The sequence below is a fragment of the Lycium ferocissimum genome, chromosome 5 (assembly GCF_029784015.1).
Source record: "Lycium ferocissimum isolate CSIRO_LF1 chromosome 5, AGI_CSIRO_Lferr_CH_V1, whole genome shotgun sequence".
NCBI classification, from domain to species: Eukaryota; Viridiplantae; Streptophyta; class Magnoliopsida; order Solanales; family Solanaceae; genus Lycium; species Lycium ferocissimum.
In genome coordinates, this window is record NC_081346.1 from 3,940,029 (window position 1) to 3,953,576 (window position 13,548).

General features: G+C 35.7%; 1 protein-coding gene across 2 annotated transcripts; it reads right to left on the reverse strand.

The window, feature by feature from the left end:
- Window positions 1-2,009: 2,009 nt before the first annotated feature.
- On the reverse strand, window positions 2,010-9,067 carry LOC132055507 (uncharacterized). 2 transcript variants are annotated; one of them, XM_059447373.1, is made up of 9 exons: window positions 8,851-9,067; window positions 6,384-6,557; window positions 5,880-6,205; window positions 5,426-5,706; window positions 4,688-4,756; window positions 4,541-4,597; window positions 3,568-3,620; window positions 3,379-3,454; window positions 2,010-3,221 (listed from the first exon to the last, which is right to left on the reverse strand). In XM_059447373.1, exons 2-9 carry the CDS (start codon window positions 6,439-6,441, stop codon window positions 2,276-2,278), a joined length of 1,866 nt encoding a protein of 621 aa, XP_059303356.1. In that variant the 5' UTR covers window positions 6,442-6,557; window positions 8,851-9,067; the 3' UTR covers window positions 2,010-2,275. The 2 variants fall into 2 exon arrangements, with proteins under 2 accessions (XP_059303356.1, XP_059303355.1); XM_059447372.1 differs by having other exon boundaries at window positions 5,880-6,276.
- Window positions 9,068-13,548: the final 4,481 nt, after the last annotated feature.

Consider the following 13,548-nt stretch of genomic DNA (forward strand, 5'->3'; position numbering starts at 1 on the left):
CTTTCTTGAACAGGCTCTTTTTTCTTTTCGAGAAAGCAACAATACATGCTTTATCAACTTCATTTTTATCTTTTGCCTACCCTTGCCCGTCCTTCTTTCCATTGCAAAAGCAAATAAATAAAGAAGAAGATGTTTTGGCTGAATAAGCCAGAGCAATTTTGAGAGGAATGCCTGTGTAATGTATAGCTGGTGTGCAAGTCTATTTGTCATGTTCTTTAATGTCTTCATGTTATGTAAATCTATAATGAGATTACCATGAATCCCAACGAAATTATCTTCTTAGTTATTTCACTGCAATTGCAAAGTTATTAAGTCGAATTGAATCTAAAGACAAATGAAAAATAACAATGCTATAATTTATTTACATAAATAAATTAACATTATATATGTGAATAGATTAAAAGCATTATTATTTTCAATTTGTTTTAGATCCAATTCGGCTTTATTACGTTGCAATTGTAGCAGAATAAATAAGAAGATAACTTTGTTGGGATTCATGGTAACCTAGTAATAGATTCAAATAACATGAAAACATTAAATGAACGTGACAATACACGTGACAAATAGACTTGCACACCAGTTATAAATTACACAGACCTTAATCTTAAAATTGCTCAGGCTTAATTGGCCAGAACATCTTCTTATTTCATTCTTTATTTACTTGCTTTTGCAATGGAAAAAAGGATGGGCAAGGGCAGGCAAAAGACTGAAATGAAGTTGATTGAGTCTGAGAGAGCACCCATTGTTTTTTTCTCGAAAAGAAAAAAGAGCTTGTTCCAAAAAGCGGATGAGCTTTCAACTCTAACCGGTGCAGATGTTGGTGTTCAGCTCATTTAACCAAGTGGAAAACCATATTCCTATGGCTCCACAAGTATAGAAAACATATTGAAAAATTTCTTGAATTGAAACAAAACGATCGCCAACGGGATCATGCAGATCTTGGCAAATCAAATGTCTTTGAGGCATTTAAAGATCTCCGCAAGGAATTACAAGCAGTGAATGAGAAGGAAGAAAATAGAGTACTAAAGTATAAGATCATGCACCTTGGCTCAGAAATACCGCCAGATAAACAAAGTTGCAGCAGTTGGTGGCAATCAAGCTGCAGTTGGACAGGATAAAAAAAAAGTATCAAAAAGTTGTGTTCAGATCGAAATACTAAAGTTTGTCTTTCAAATGGGCTGTTCTTTAACTTTTGCCCTTCAAAATTGAACTTATGCCTAGAGAGGCATAAGTTATGCATCATAATATCCACAAGTTATGCCAGCTCTCTTAAAGAACTTAAGCCCCGCTAGGCATAATTTCGATTTTGAAGGGCAAAATTAAAGACCAGCCCCTTTGAAGGGCAAAATTAAACATCAGCCCGTGCAGTTACTTCAGGCTCAAATAATTGACCGCTCTTGCTAAGTACTTTGAAACAAAATACACACTTTTACTGACCACTAAATATATACTCAGCTCATAATAATCTATCAAAATATTACTCAATGAAGTGATTGCTATGCATTTTAATTGTGGTATTAGTTGGTATTATAAGAACATCCAAAAACAAAAACGATTCATTCCTGAAAGCTCACGCATTTCTGTCCTATGAAAGGTGTGCATCTTTTCGTATAGTACTAGCATGAATTCATAGTCATCCATTGCATTCTTCTCAATTCTCATTCTATTATAGGGTAGAAAGCTCACTTCAGTATACAATTATACGATAGCCTGCTGCCTTTGAGCGTAATAGTTCTTGGTGTTTTTGGCTAGTTCTCGGTGTTTTTGGCTAGAACAGCTGCAATACAGCAGATGAGGATTCACACAAACATAAAACACTGCCTCAGCTCTAAGAAAAAAGGCACACAACAATACAAACATATCAATCTATACACAAAAATTGGCATGGTTACATTGCGATAAGGCTAATATAGCAAATATCACGCACCTCAAAAAGGAAATAGTGATCAAAATATATATTCTGGGGAGGGTCAAGGAAGAGGGAGAGGGAATGAACGAGTCTTGAGAAATAAGAGTTGCAGTCCGGACAATTTCATTCAAGCTAAAACCAATGCTACACCTTTACAAGTTACAATATACAGTCAGTATACACAAAAACCATATCAAACACTCTAGGACACAACAACTATCCTATTCCCTTGGAATGGGATTTCGGATTGTAACAAACCCTATCCTGATTCAGCCTTCTCTATATTTTTTCTGTATAAGTGGCATACATGTATTACAAGGAACATCCAAGCTATTAAACGTGTCAAGCTCTCATTAGTGCTACACTTTAACAGCTGCTGCTGGCTTGCCCCTCTTTTCTCCTAATCTTCAACGATTTCTGACCAGGTTGCTGCTTCATAGAAGCACCTACTAAAATTAATCGAGACATAACATACGCCAATAGTTCTTCATGATGGGAAAATGTAAAATCTAAATGAGCATACTCAAACTCATTATATGACACCTCCACACCTGCTTCCTTCATCAACTTATAATGTTTCCTTACCATAGATGGCCTGATGATCTTGTCCTTTCGCCCAGCAACAAGATCAACAGGAATATCAATAAGGGAATAGTACTCCCCCAAATCTAAAGGCCGAGGAGAACCATAAGCTTCCATGTTCGCAGCTGCACTGCCATAGTCAAACATTATAAACTTCCGAGTGTGCTTGATCTGTGCCAAATGAAGAGCCACGCGGAACGAAACAGCTGGCATATCATTCATATTGTAGTGCGGCAACCCCAAGACTCCAACCCAATTTGAACTGTCTCCACCAACCAAATAACTTATGAGAGTTTGCACAAGGCCTCCAACTGCTGGTAAGTTATGGAAGTCCCGGGCCAACTTGTTAAACAGCATGCGGAAAAACCGAGTGGGTATATAGAAAGCTGGCACAAAGGGGGCAAGCAGAGGAGACATTAGTAGGAACAAGTATTCCATCACTGTGAATACAGGATTGGAATCATGATGAAAGCCAGCAGGTGATAATAAGATTAATCTTGATAGCCTATGGGGCTTTTCCTCAAGTTGACGTGTTAGGATGTACATTAGAATAGCAGCTCCTCCCAAACTATGGCAAATTGCACAAAGTTTGTAAGGCTGATCATTGTCGTTCTCTCCCTCCACAGCTTTTTGGCTATTTTTCAATTCAGTAACTTTTGTTTTGTGGATCATCGCTATCATTGCAGGTATATCTTGTGTCCCATGCTCATTTATAGAGTACTTCCAGTACCTGCATGAACATGCCACATTCAGTTATTAAAGTAGCTTGATAGGAATTCAGCAATCACCAAATACATAAAATATAAAGAACTTTACTATTTTCTTTCCAAAAGGAGGTGAAATGACATTTGAGACATGGTGAGAGCTGCATGAAGTAATGCACTTACTGACGTGAGGATATATTCTTGTCAATGTGCTCTCTCGAGACCAATCCCCTGAAATTTCCTAGGAAAACATCATATCCTGTAATCAAGAAAGTGAAGTATGAATACTACAAAACTATCTGAGGGTAATTTATACTTTTATCGTATATGCACACCCTATACATTATAGACCAAAAAGTATAAATGGCGAACCTTGATCATAGGCTGCAAATGCTGGGGAACCAACAACTCCATTCGATACCCAACTGTAAATCAATAACCATGGAATAAATAATGATGCAATCGACAATTAGATCATCGCAGTAAATCTTAACGACAAAATTGAAAGTCAGGACTGATCTTGACGGTATTTAAGCAAGATAGGACTTGGGAGAAATAAGAACTAAGAACGGAAAGACCTAAGTCTCAATGAAAGACAGATGGCTATCTCATCCTCAGACGATCTAACTTGATAGCCTGTACCAGTTCTACACCTATATCAATGCCCATATAAAAAATAAACCATCTCCAGGTAATTGAGTATCTTGAAACTACTTGGCTTCACCCAGAAGGTAGTCCAGTCATAGTGACAAGTTATCCCGCTTTCAAGATTACAATGCAATTTTGACATTATTGTTTTATGATGGTGGTATGTGGGCCAGCTTGCACACACCTCAACTATTCCACCGGGTACCTACTACCTCCCACCATCATAGTTACCACATTAACTATGGCAACCAAGGCTCGCAGATGCCAAGAAATCACCTAGCGGGGGATTTGAACCTAAGACCTCATGTTTCTCCTCCCACAACATTCACCACTAGGGCACACCGTTGGGTGACAAATTATTGACATTATGAGTATTTAAGTTGAGAAAATCCCAGTACTGAATTCCCTTGCTGACAGCATTCCATAATTCTAGTCCTTTATCCCAACTCCATAGTGAACTAATTAGCACATATGCATGTCATAGTTAGATCTATTTAGAGAAATCCGTGAAGGGGAAAAGATATAGATTGGAAGTGTCGCTTAGACAACCAACTGGAATAGAACCAATAGTTAGGTACTTCCGAAGTCCTTTCTTATGTATACTATTCAACTTGTTACATACTTGGGATACTGACTGCTAGGTTTATAAGTTCTCACTACATAATATTATTGCTGAAATAAGAGATGCGAGGCTCACCCCATGGATGAATCAAAAACCCCATGTTGTAGATAAACAACCTTCCGAGCATCACGTCTGCAAAATCAAGTTAGAAACATCTATAAATGGGCATCCACATTAAAGCTGCAGATATGAAGATTGGTGATGATGTAAAAGAATCCAAACCTTGGAATTCTCTCCAAAAGGAGAACATATCCATCATCAGTAACAACACGAAGAGCTTCATATGGGTATCTACACGGGAAAGGGACACACGCTGAGAATAACTGGAATGCTAAGAGCCCGTTTGGATTGGCTTATAAGTTGCTGAAAACAGTTTACAAGCCAAAAAAAATAAGTTGGGGTAGTCCAACTTATTTTTTTTGGCTTATAAGCTGTTTTCAGCTGTTTTTTTTTTAAGCCCATCCAAACAGGCTCTAAATTTTATTTGAAAACCAATACACGTTAGTTATGCATACAAAGGGTGGAAATAAGCAGTCTCTAGGCTCACTGGATAAGTTATAACACATATTATGCTATTCTTATCCAGCACTTTACAGACCTCCAAAGAACCTGGTGAAATATATTTTAGATCCAAACTTGAGAAAATCCTCAGACTAATAAGGGAAATTCAGAAATCTTTCGAAAGTAGTACGTCTGCAGGGATCTGTTGTTAACGATTTGACCGGGACACATCCAATTGCAAGTCTAATTCCAACCTCTTTGGAAGGAGCTCCAAAAAATGAAATAGTTGATTTGGCGCCCTGATATGCCCTTAGGGATACATTAGCAAGTAATCCCTCTCACTAGTTGCCTTTCAAAGGCATTTTCCAATCCCTTGAACTGTGTATGCAAGATTTTCTTTACAAGAAAAATGTGTATGCCACATGTTAGAAGAGGTATCACGCAAGCAAAAATACTCACCCAAGCTCTGTAATGACATCTTGACATGTCCGAGCATCTGTATTGAGGGAATGAAAGCCTGTCTTCCGTACTCTAGGAGTAGGATCATTCTCTGAAAGGGTGTCCACAGGAACAGAGACACCTGAACCAACAGGGGGAACATCCCCATGACCACTGTTGTCAGAAGAGAACCACTTCACCACTTTCTTTAAGGTGCCTATTGGTGAAAGAAGACAGTGTGCTGCCTTGTGAAAAAATTCAAAAACAGCCTCTATGGTGATCTCAGTTGCTAGATGGAGATCCTACGTGTAACAAAATAAGACCAAGTCATTTTAATAAAAAGTTATAACCGAGGAGAAAACAAAAAATAGACTAGCATGTACAGGAACAGGTAATTCTATCCCCCAACCACCCCAAAAAAAAATAAAAAAAAAAAAAAATGGATAAAGAGTAATGCTATGTGCAAATATCAAACCTCAACAACACCACGTCTTCTGTCAGTCGTACGCTGGATAACCTGATCCCTGAGTGTCTGTAGTCTATTCCTAGCTTGTACATGGGAAGACTGGAAACTCTCAGATGTCCGAGAGGCTCTACTGCCCCTACCCAAAGCATATATAAACAAAGGTAGGCCCAACATAAATTTGATTGGAAATAGGAGCCATGAGATGATGTATCTGAACCAATGCCTGTTCCGCCTTGAGAGACTGCGAGCTCTAGATACCCGAGAACTTTGTGACAGTGGAGATGGAGGACAAATGGTTTCATCAGTATATTCTTCTTCTGATGATGATGAATAATCTACACTCGAGGAGGAGGTATCAGAATCAATAGAAAGCTCATGAATGAACTGGTTAAAAGATGAGGCGCCACTGTGATCACCAAGAAGGTAGATATTAATACAATAGCACTATAAAAAAATACACTAAAATTGAAAAGCCAAAACAGGGGTAAAATAGGAAAGAACATAAAAACTCACTTCTCCATCCACTGTGGAAGCCGAGGTCCACGAAAGGATGGACGAAGTTCCCAACCATGTATGCCTTCAAGAATAGAAGATTTCCCCGGCAATATCGTCAATAATATTGCTGACACTCCATTAATCAATCTCACAACATTATTCAGTGACTCATAAGTCAATGTCTTAACTGACCTGAATAAATGTTGACAAGCACCAGAAACATTAAATGACGGATCAATAACAAAACTTGCTGAAGGAAGTTAAGACAAAAATCTACAATCAGAAAGCAGAGTGAGAGTAACCCTAAGGATTTCAAGCTGGATAGACATTACAACATAGGAATGAGATGATACAGCTGAGAATGAGCTAGTTTTATGAATAATAACTTCAGAGCTCATTCCAATCCATCCGCCAAAGTAATAGTTCTCACTTGTAAAGCAGTGGGAGTGCTTTATCTCATATCATTAAAAACAAAAAGAAGGAAATGTATCTATAGGTATTGAGCTTATTATGTTGCCATGCACTCAACCAATGCCCTTACGCCAATCATTACAATGAAAAAGAGAACTTTTGCAATATTTCCTGTTTATTCCAGAATCTATCAGCAAAATAATGTTTACATTGGTTTGACTTCCATGATCCTGCTTCTTGCTAAAAAATTACCCTTAAAAATGGCATCAAGAGTAAAACACAAGCAGCTACAGCAGTTACAGGCAAAGAATACACATAGACACAACTTTTTCCTTCTTCCAGCTAAGGAAGCAAGAGCATAACCAAGCACAGAATTCCAGATCATAAATACAACTATCTACTTTGAATAACAACATTTTTAGTGTCAACATTTAGGAGATAGACAGCTACCACTTTGAATACACCAAGGCGATCTTCTTGACTAGAGGTAAGAACAATATCTTGCCTAGCTCCCCCTTTTTCTCTTGATTATGATAATTGTCTTTTCATGTGAGTAATTAACCTAGTATCCATTTACGCTAATAAGCATTAAATGAAATACAAGCCACATCAAGTTCACTTCTTCGAGATTTAAATGAAACTCTGGGAATAGCTTCAACATGATACTTAGACATAAAGGGTAGTCGCCATCGCCAATGCGCAACATTTTATTCCCAATAACATCCTCCACAGTGTTCTATCGCACATATCTGATATGGTTACCTTTGTATAAATTTCGATTGCCAATTCCTCTCTTGAAGGTGTAACCCTTACATCCATCCGATAATGTCCTCAAACTCGTTCATCATGAATTTATTATGCAAAAGATGGATTGATGCTATCATGTCTGGTGGGGCTAATAACCTGTTTTAATTTGCCTTCTACTATAATAACCAGATACGTGTCATCACAATTCTATTTCTTGGATAACCAGTACTACAGTTTTGTCACTATTTTGGCACATACTTCATGTAGAAGATCATAGCATAATTAATAGTAATAAGTTGTTAATGTAACTATCCACCTGTGGCTATTTGTTCTAATTCAACTTATTTCATATTATACAGAAACTTAGTACGAGTACAGTACACTTCCACAAGCGCATCTGCTTACATATAACATAAATGCTTATTTCTTCAATTGCACATTCACCTCAACTTTACACCAACACAAAATCTCAGGGCTTAATACATTTGACAGCCCCTTAAACTTGCCATTAAGTTTCATTTAGACACTTGAACTACGGTTTGTTCAAATTGAGCACCTGAACACATAATAAAATATTCCTATTATACACTTCCATTCAAATTTTGGAAAAACTTTTGCACAAGTTCTCAAACGTCTATTAGGTAGTTAAGCGAACCACATAAAACATGTCACCTCCTTTAATTAAACACATTAGCATCAATTGGAACATGTCTGAGATTTTACGGCTTACTGAGGCTAATGCATATAATTAAAGAATGTGACATACTTTAAGTGGTTAACTTATTTACGTACTGCCCCACATGAGAATACGCGTCAAAGTTTTTTCTTAGCTTTGAACCAAAAGTGCTTAAGAGGAAAGTCTTATCCTATGTTTAGGTGTTCAATTGGAACAAGCCGTAGTTCAAGTGTCTAAATGAAATTTATTGACAAGTTTAAGGGGCTGTCAATGTATTAAGCCAAATCTCAGACTAAAAGGCAAATAACAAATCAACCCATTAGTCTACTTTCTATTTTCTTAAGCAATGGCTGATTATCTGAACCGGAAAAAGAAGCTATACATAGTATATTTGATCACCACTTCACTGTAGAATTACAAATCAATCAATCAAATAAGCCTCAATCCAATGTCAGTTTTGGATCAGCTATATAAAACCTTCAATACATTCCGCTTATCCATTTCAATCCAATTGAAACGAGAATACGCATACAGGTATGCATGTAGATGCACATCCATATAGTTATATCAGGTGCATCATGTGTATTTAAACTTATATTATGTTTATATTTATACACATAATAATAAAGCAAGGAGAGATGAAGAACTTACTCTTTGGTGACAGCGAGGGTATGGTCAACAAGCCGTTGCATCGGTTACGATAACTTAGATTAGATTTGGTAAATAATAATGGAAACCGATTCAATCGATATAAATATATATCTCCTGGAAAAAACAAAATTAATCAAACTGTAAATTATTTCCCAAAATGCTCATGAGAGAGAAGGGGGTTCAAGGCCGGTGAATTAGGAGTCGGTCTAAGCTATAACACGCCCGATTCCTGCCGTCCAGAGGAAGTCGATTTGTGGTTTGCAAAAATGGTTCCTAAATTGCAAACTTGGCATTTTTTGATTGGATAGGATTTATTTCAGTCGCTTTCAAAGTCCATTGAGGTGACGTGTCGCTGACTACACGTTTGTGTTTATATCCATTCGAGGTACGAAAAATTTAAAAAGTTCTTCATATTGCAAATGCAGTCCCTGAGTTTGTTGTCATGGACGAGGACCCCCACCTTACTATAAATTATACTTGTACCCCCGCAACTAGCAAGTTCTGGTGTTTCTAGTGATGTTCTGGAAATCTTTTTTTTATATATAAAAATTGATAATAAATTAAAAAATCATATTGTGTTTTAATCTTGTGGGATCAAGTTGGGTATGTTGCTGTTGTTGTACAGTGTTTCGATGGAACTTATAACTTTAAATTTGATAATAATGACTTATAAGTGATTTGGAACAGTGGTAAGAAAGTAAACATTGAAACAGATGTGAAGATTTTCAATCTTTCTCCTTTTGGTGAAAAATATTTTCTTTTGACACCAAATGATAAACTTTTTTTCAATTTTTTTTTTTTTTTTTTTGGAAATTACTTTCATCTTGTCTTGAAAGTTCAAGCTTCCTTTTATGGGAAAATACATAAAACCCCTAACGTATACTCGAATTAATTATGACGCATCCAACCTTTGCGGGCGACCGATTACTCCCCCCGCCTTTTTTTTCTATATTTTTGTACCTTTTTGGTGACATGGCACCAAAAAAATTGATGTCCGATTGCATGTGAGAGTGTTGACACTCTCCGCCATACGGTGCCACGTCATCGCCACTTTTCCCTTTTTTTTTTTTCATTTGATTTTTCTTTATTAATTATATTTATACTAATTAACCTCTAATTAACCATTAAACCATTAATTTTGTCTTCTTCATCACTAAACCCTTCTTCTTCTTCTTCTTCTTCTTCATTTCAAGAAATTCATCAACCCATTTTCTTCCTCCATTAACACACACACACATTCAACCCATTTTCTTCCTCCATTAACACACACACATTCAACACATTTTCTTCCTCCATTAACAACACACATTCAACACATTTTCTTCCTCCATTAACACACACACATTCAACCCATTTTCTTCCTCCATTAACACACACATTCAATTTAATGTCAATCATAAAGAGCTTATTTTCAAGAAACATTCAACTCATTTTCTTCCTCTATTGACACACACATTCAATTTCATCATAAACCCCCCTTCTTCTTCGTCATTTCAAGCCCCCCCCCCCCGCAAAACTCGAGATTGTACAATTTCTTCATTTTCCGCTTGTTGGCCTTTGCCCCCCCCCCCTCCCCCCCCCCCACCACCATTTGAAGAAATTCCATTTGAAGGACCCTGCAATTTCTTCCTTTGCTGGACTATGTTCCATCATGGACTAGAATTTAACAACAATGGAAATTGCCATTAACAACCCGCTCCTCTTGCCATTTATTAAATTTCATGAAAATGGAATTTAACAACAATGTTGAAGGACAACCGTGCATGATTTCACGAATCGGGCTATGTTCAATCATGCGCGTCGAAGGCCATAGTAAGGCCGGTTCCATCAGGTGGGGGTGGGTTAGAAGAAAGAAGAAGAAAGAGAAAAAGGAGAAAGAAGAAGAACGAGAAAAATAAATTGCAATTAGTAACTTTAACAATTGAAATGTGGAAGAAATGGATAAAATATAAATAAATTTTTATTAAAATATAAAAACTATTTTTATTGCTTTCAGCTATTAATTACAAAAATACAAGAAAAAACGAATAGGCCCATGATTTCATAATTAACGAATGTGTTGGGGGGGTTTTTTTTATGTATTTTCCCTTCCTTTTATAGTTGAGGCAGTATGGAAGAAAATCTCTAAAAAAAGGTTCCTTGGGTAATTAGGAACATTAACAATAGAATACATGTCAGATAAAAGTCGGGAAATTTACATTATCCATGTACAAAAATTTGGGAAAGTTTGAGAAAGAACCTCCCTCGTGGTTTACGATGTTACGCTTACCTCCCTTATTTTGATTCTTTTACCTATTTTCATTAATGTAAATAAAATACAGTTTGACGTAGGGATGAAATCTGAATACACCCTACCCTCCCCAGACCCGACTTGTGGAACTACATTGGGTATGTTGTTGTTGTTTTTATCATATTTAACAAAAAATTTAAATCCCTTGGCGAAGTTCTTGAAACCAATTGAGAAGGGGGTGGGGTGTGTAACCAAGAGGATAAAATATAAATAAATTTTAAAATTAATTTTTATTAAATATATAAAACTAACGTGGAGGGGCCAACGTTATACCCCAAAAGTTTTTTGATTGTCGGACCAAAAAAAAAAAAAAATTACAATGGTAAAACGTTGGCTATTACGTTTTTTTTTGTGCCACGTGATTTTTACCAAAAAAGGTACAAAAATACAAAAAAAAAAATTTACATGGGTTTTTTATAAACAATCATATTTTTTTTATAAAAAATAATTTACGTGATTTTTTTTTTTAACTCAAACATACACCACAAGTCATATAATAATTAACTCAAACAAATATTTTAACTCATTAATTAAAAATGGTGTGATATATGTGAATACTAAAATATAATTTTAACCTTCCTTATAGTAAATGTTAAATTAAATACGTTATTAAAGAAAATCTCTGGAAGATTACATAAGAAAAAAGGTTCCTTGGGTAATTAGGAACATTAACAATGAATACATGTCAGATACACTTCGTCAAAAAGTCTCCAAATTTACATTATCCATTGCAAACACTAAAAAAATTTGGGATAATTTGGATAGACCCCCATGGCTAGGCGGTAGTACGTAAGTAAGCAAATGTCATAACAAGAATCACCGCTCTATTATAGTGTTGGTTTTTATGGTTTTTCCTAAGTTATGATCGTTGTTTTCTTACGTAATCTTCCAAGAATATATAATATGTCTTGTGCCGTTTAATTATTTTAATTTCTTTTACGTATATTTTCATTTAACTTGTAAATAATATATCACACCATTTTTAATTTTGAGTTAAAATATTTGTTTGAGTTAATTATTATATGACTTGTGGTGTAAATCCGAGTTAAAAAATAAAAAATCACGTAAATTATTTTTTATAAAAAAAACAGCCAGCCAAACAAGTATGATTGTTTATAAAAAAACAGTCAGCCAAACTTAAATTTCATGTAAATTGTATAATGTTGGTTTTTATCATATTTAACAAAAATTTAAATCCAACGTTTTACAAGAATTCATTTTTGTAATTGTAAATTTTTTTACCAATTGAGAACTAACAGTGAAACTGGTTGTGGAAAGGAGTATTTGGTTTAATTTGAACATTTTTGCGCCCTTTAAGTTTTAAGACACATAACCCACAAACAAGAAAGGAACAAGAATGTAAATAAAAATGTGTGCAAACGGAACTGATCTATTTTATTCTCATAAACTCTCAGGAGGGTACTTGTTCAAAGAGGGCATTATCGGTGGAAGCTTGTACAAGACAGGAAGAAATCTTATTCTTATCAATTATTGAGCACTTCGATTGTTTGAACGACACCAAATAGACTACTAAGGGAACTAAACAATAATAGGATTTGAAACTCTTAATTAGAAGCAAAGCAGCGTTCTAATATAAAGATGTTTATAACTGGACAATCAAAACCCTAGTTTGAATGTAGTTATGTTTTCTAAAATTAAAATGTAGTAAAATTAATTGAATTTTAAAAAATTAATTAATTAAATGTAAGAGTATACTAGTAAGGGTAAATTAGTCATCATTCTTTTATATTAATGAAAATAGGTAAAAAGAATCATTACAAAAAAATTTAAATAAGGGAGGTAAACGTAATATCATAAATCACAGGGGAGGTCAATGTGATAGAGCAAAACGTGAGCGGTGGTTTATGAAATTATCCCTAAAAATTATACTCTTTTTGATATTTTAGATTTAAGAGGGACAAAACACTTTTTTTTTTTTTCCAAAAGGGTGTAATAGACTTAGCAATGAATAACAGAGGAACAAAACTTTATATGGACGAACACGTTGGAACTGGATGTAACTTGTCGGCTTGTTGCCCACCCAGCTAACTAGACGCAAAATTGCAATCACAATGTTGCAAACTTGGTTTTGTGTTTAACATATGTTCCTACTGCAATGCCGACCTAAACTTGGGACGACATTAAGGGGTCGTTTGATAGGAGAGATAGGATGGGATGAGATTATTAGTCTCATGGGATTGGAATTGTCCCATGTTTGGTTGGTGGGATAACAAAGTGGGATTGGAATTGTCCCATGTTTGGATAAAAGGTGGGATAACTTACCTCCTACCAAACGACCCCTAAAGGTACCGGTTTGATCCATGAAACATATTCACATGTCCAAACTCCCAAGCACGAGTCCCTATCATGTATGCGCTACGTACAACAATCATTTGTATGTAGTATGA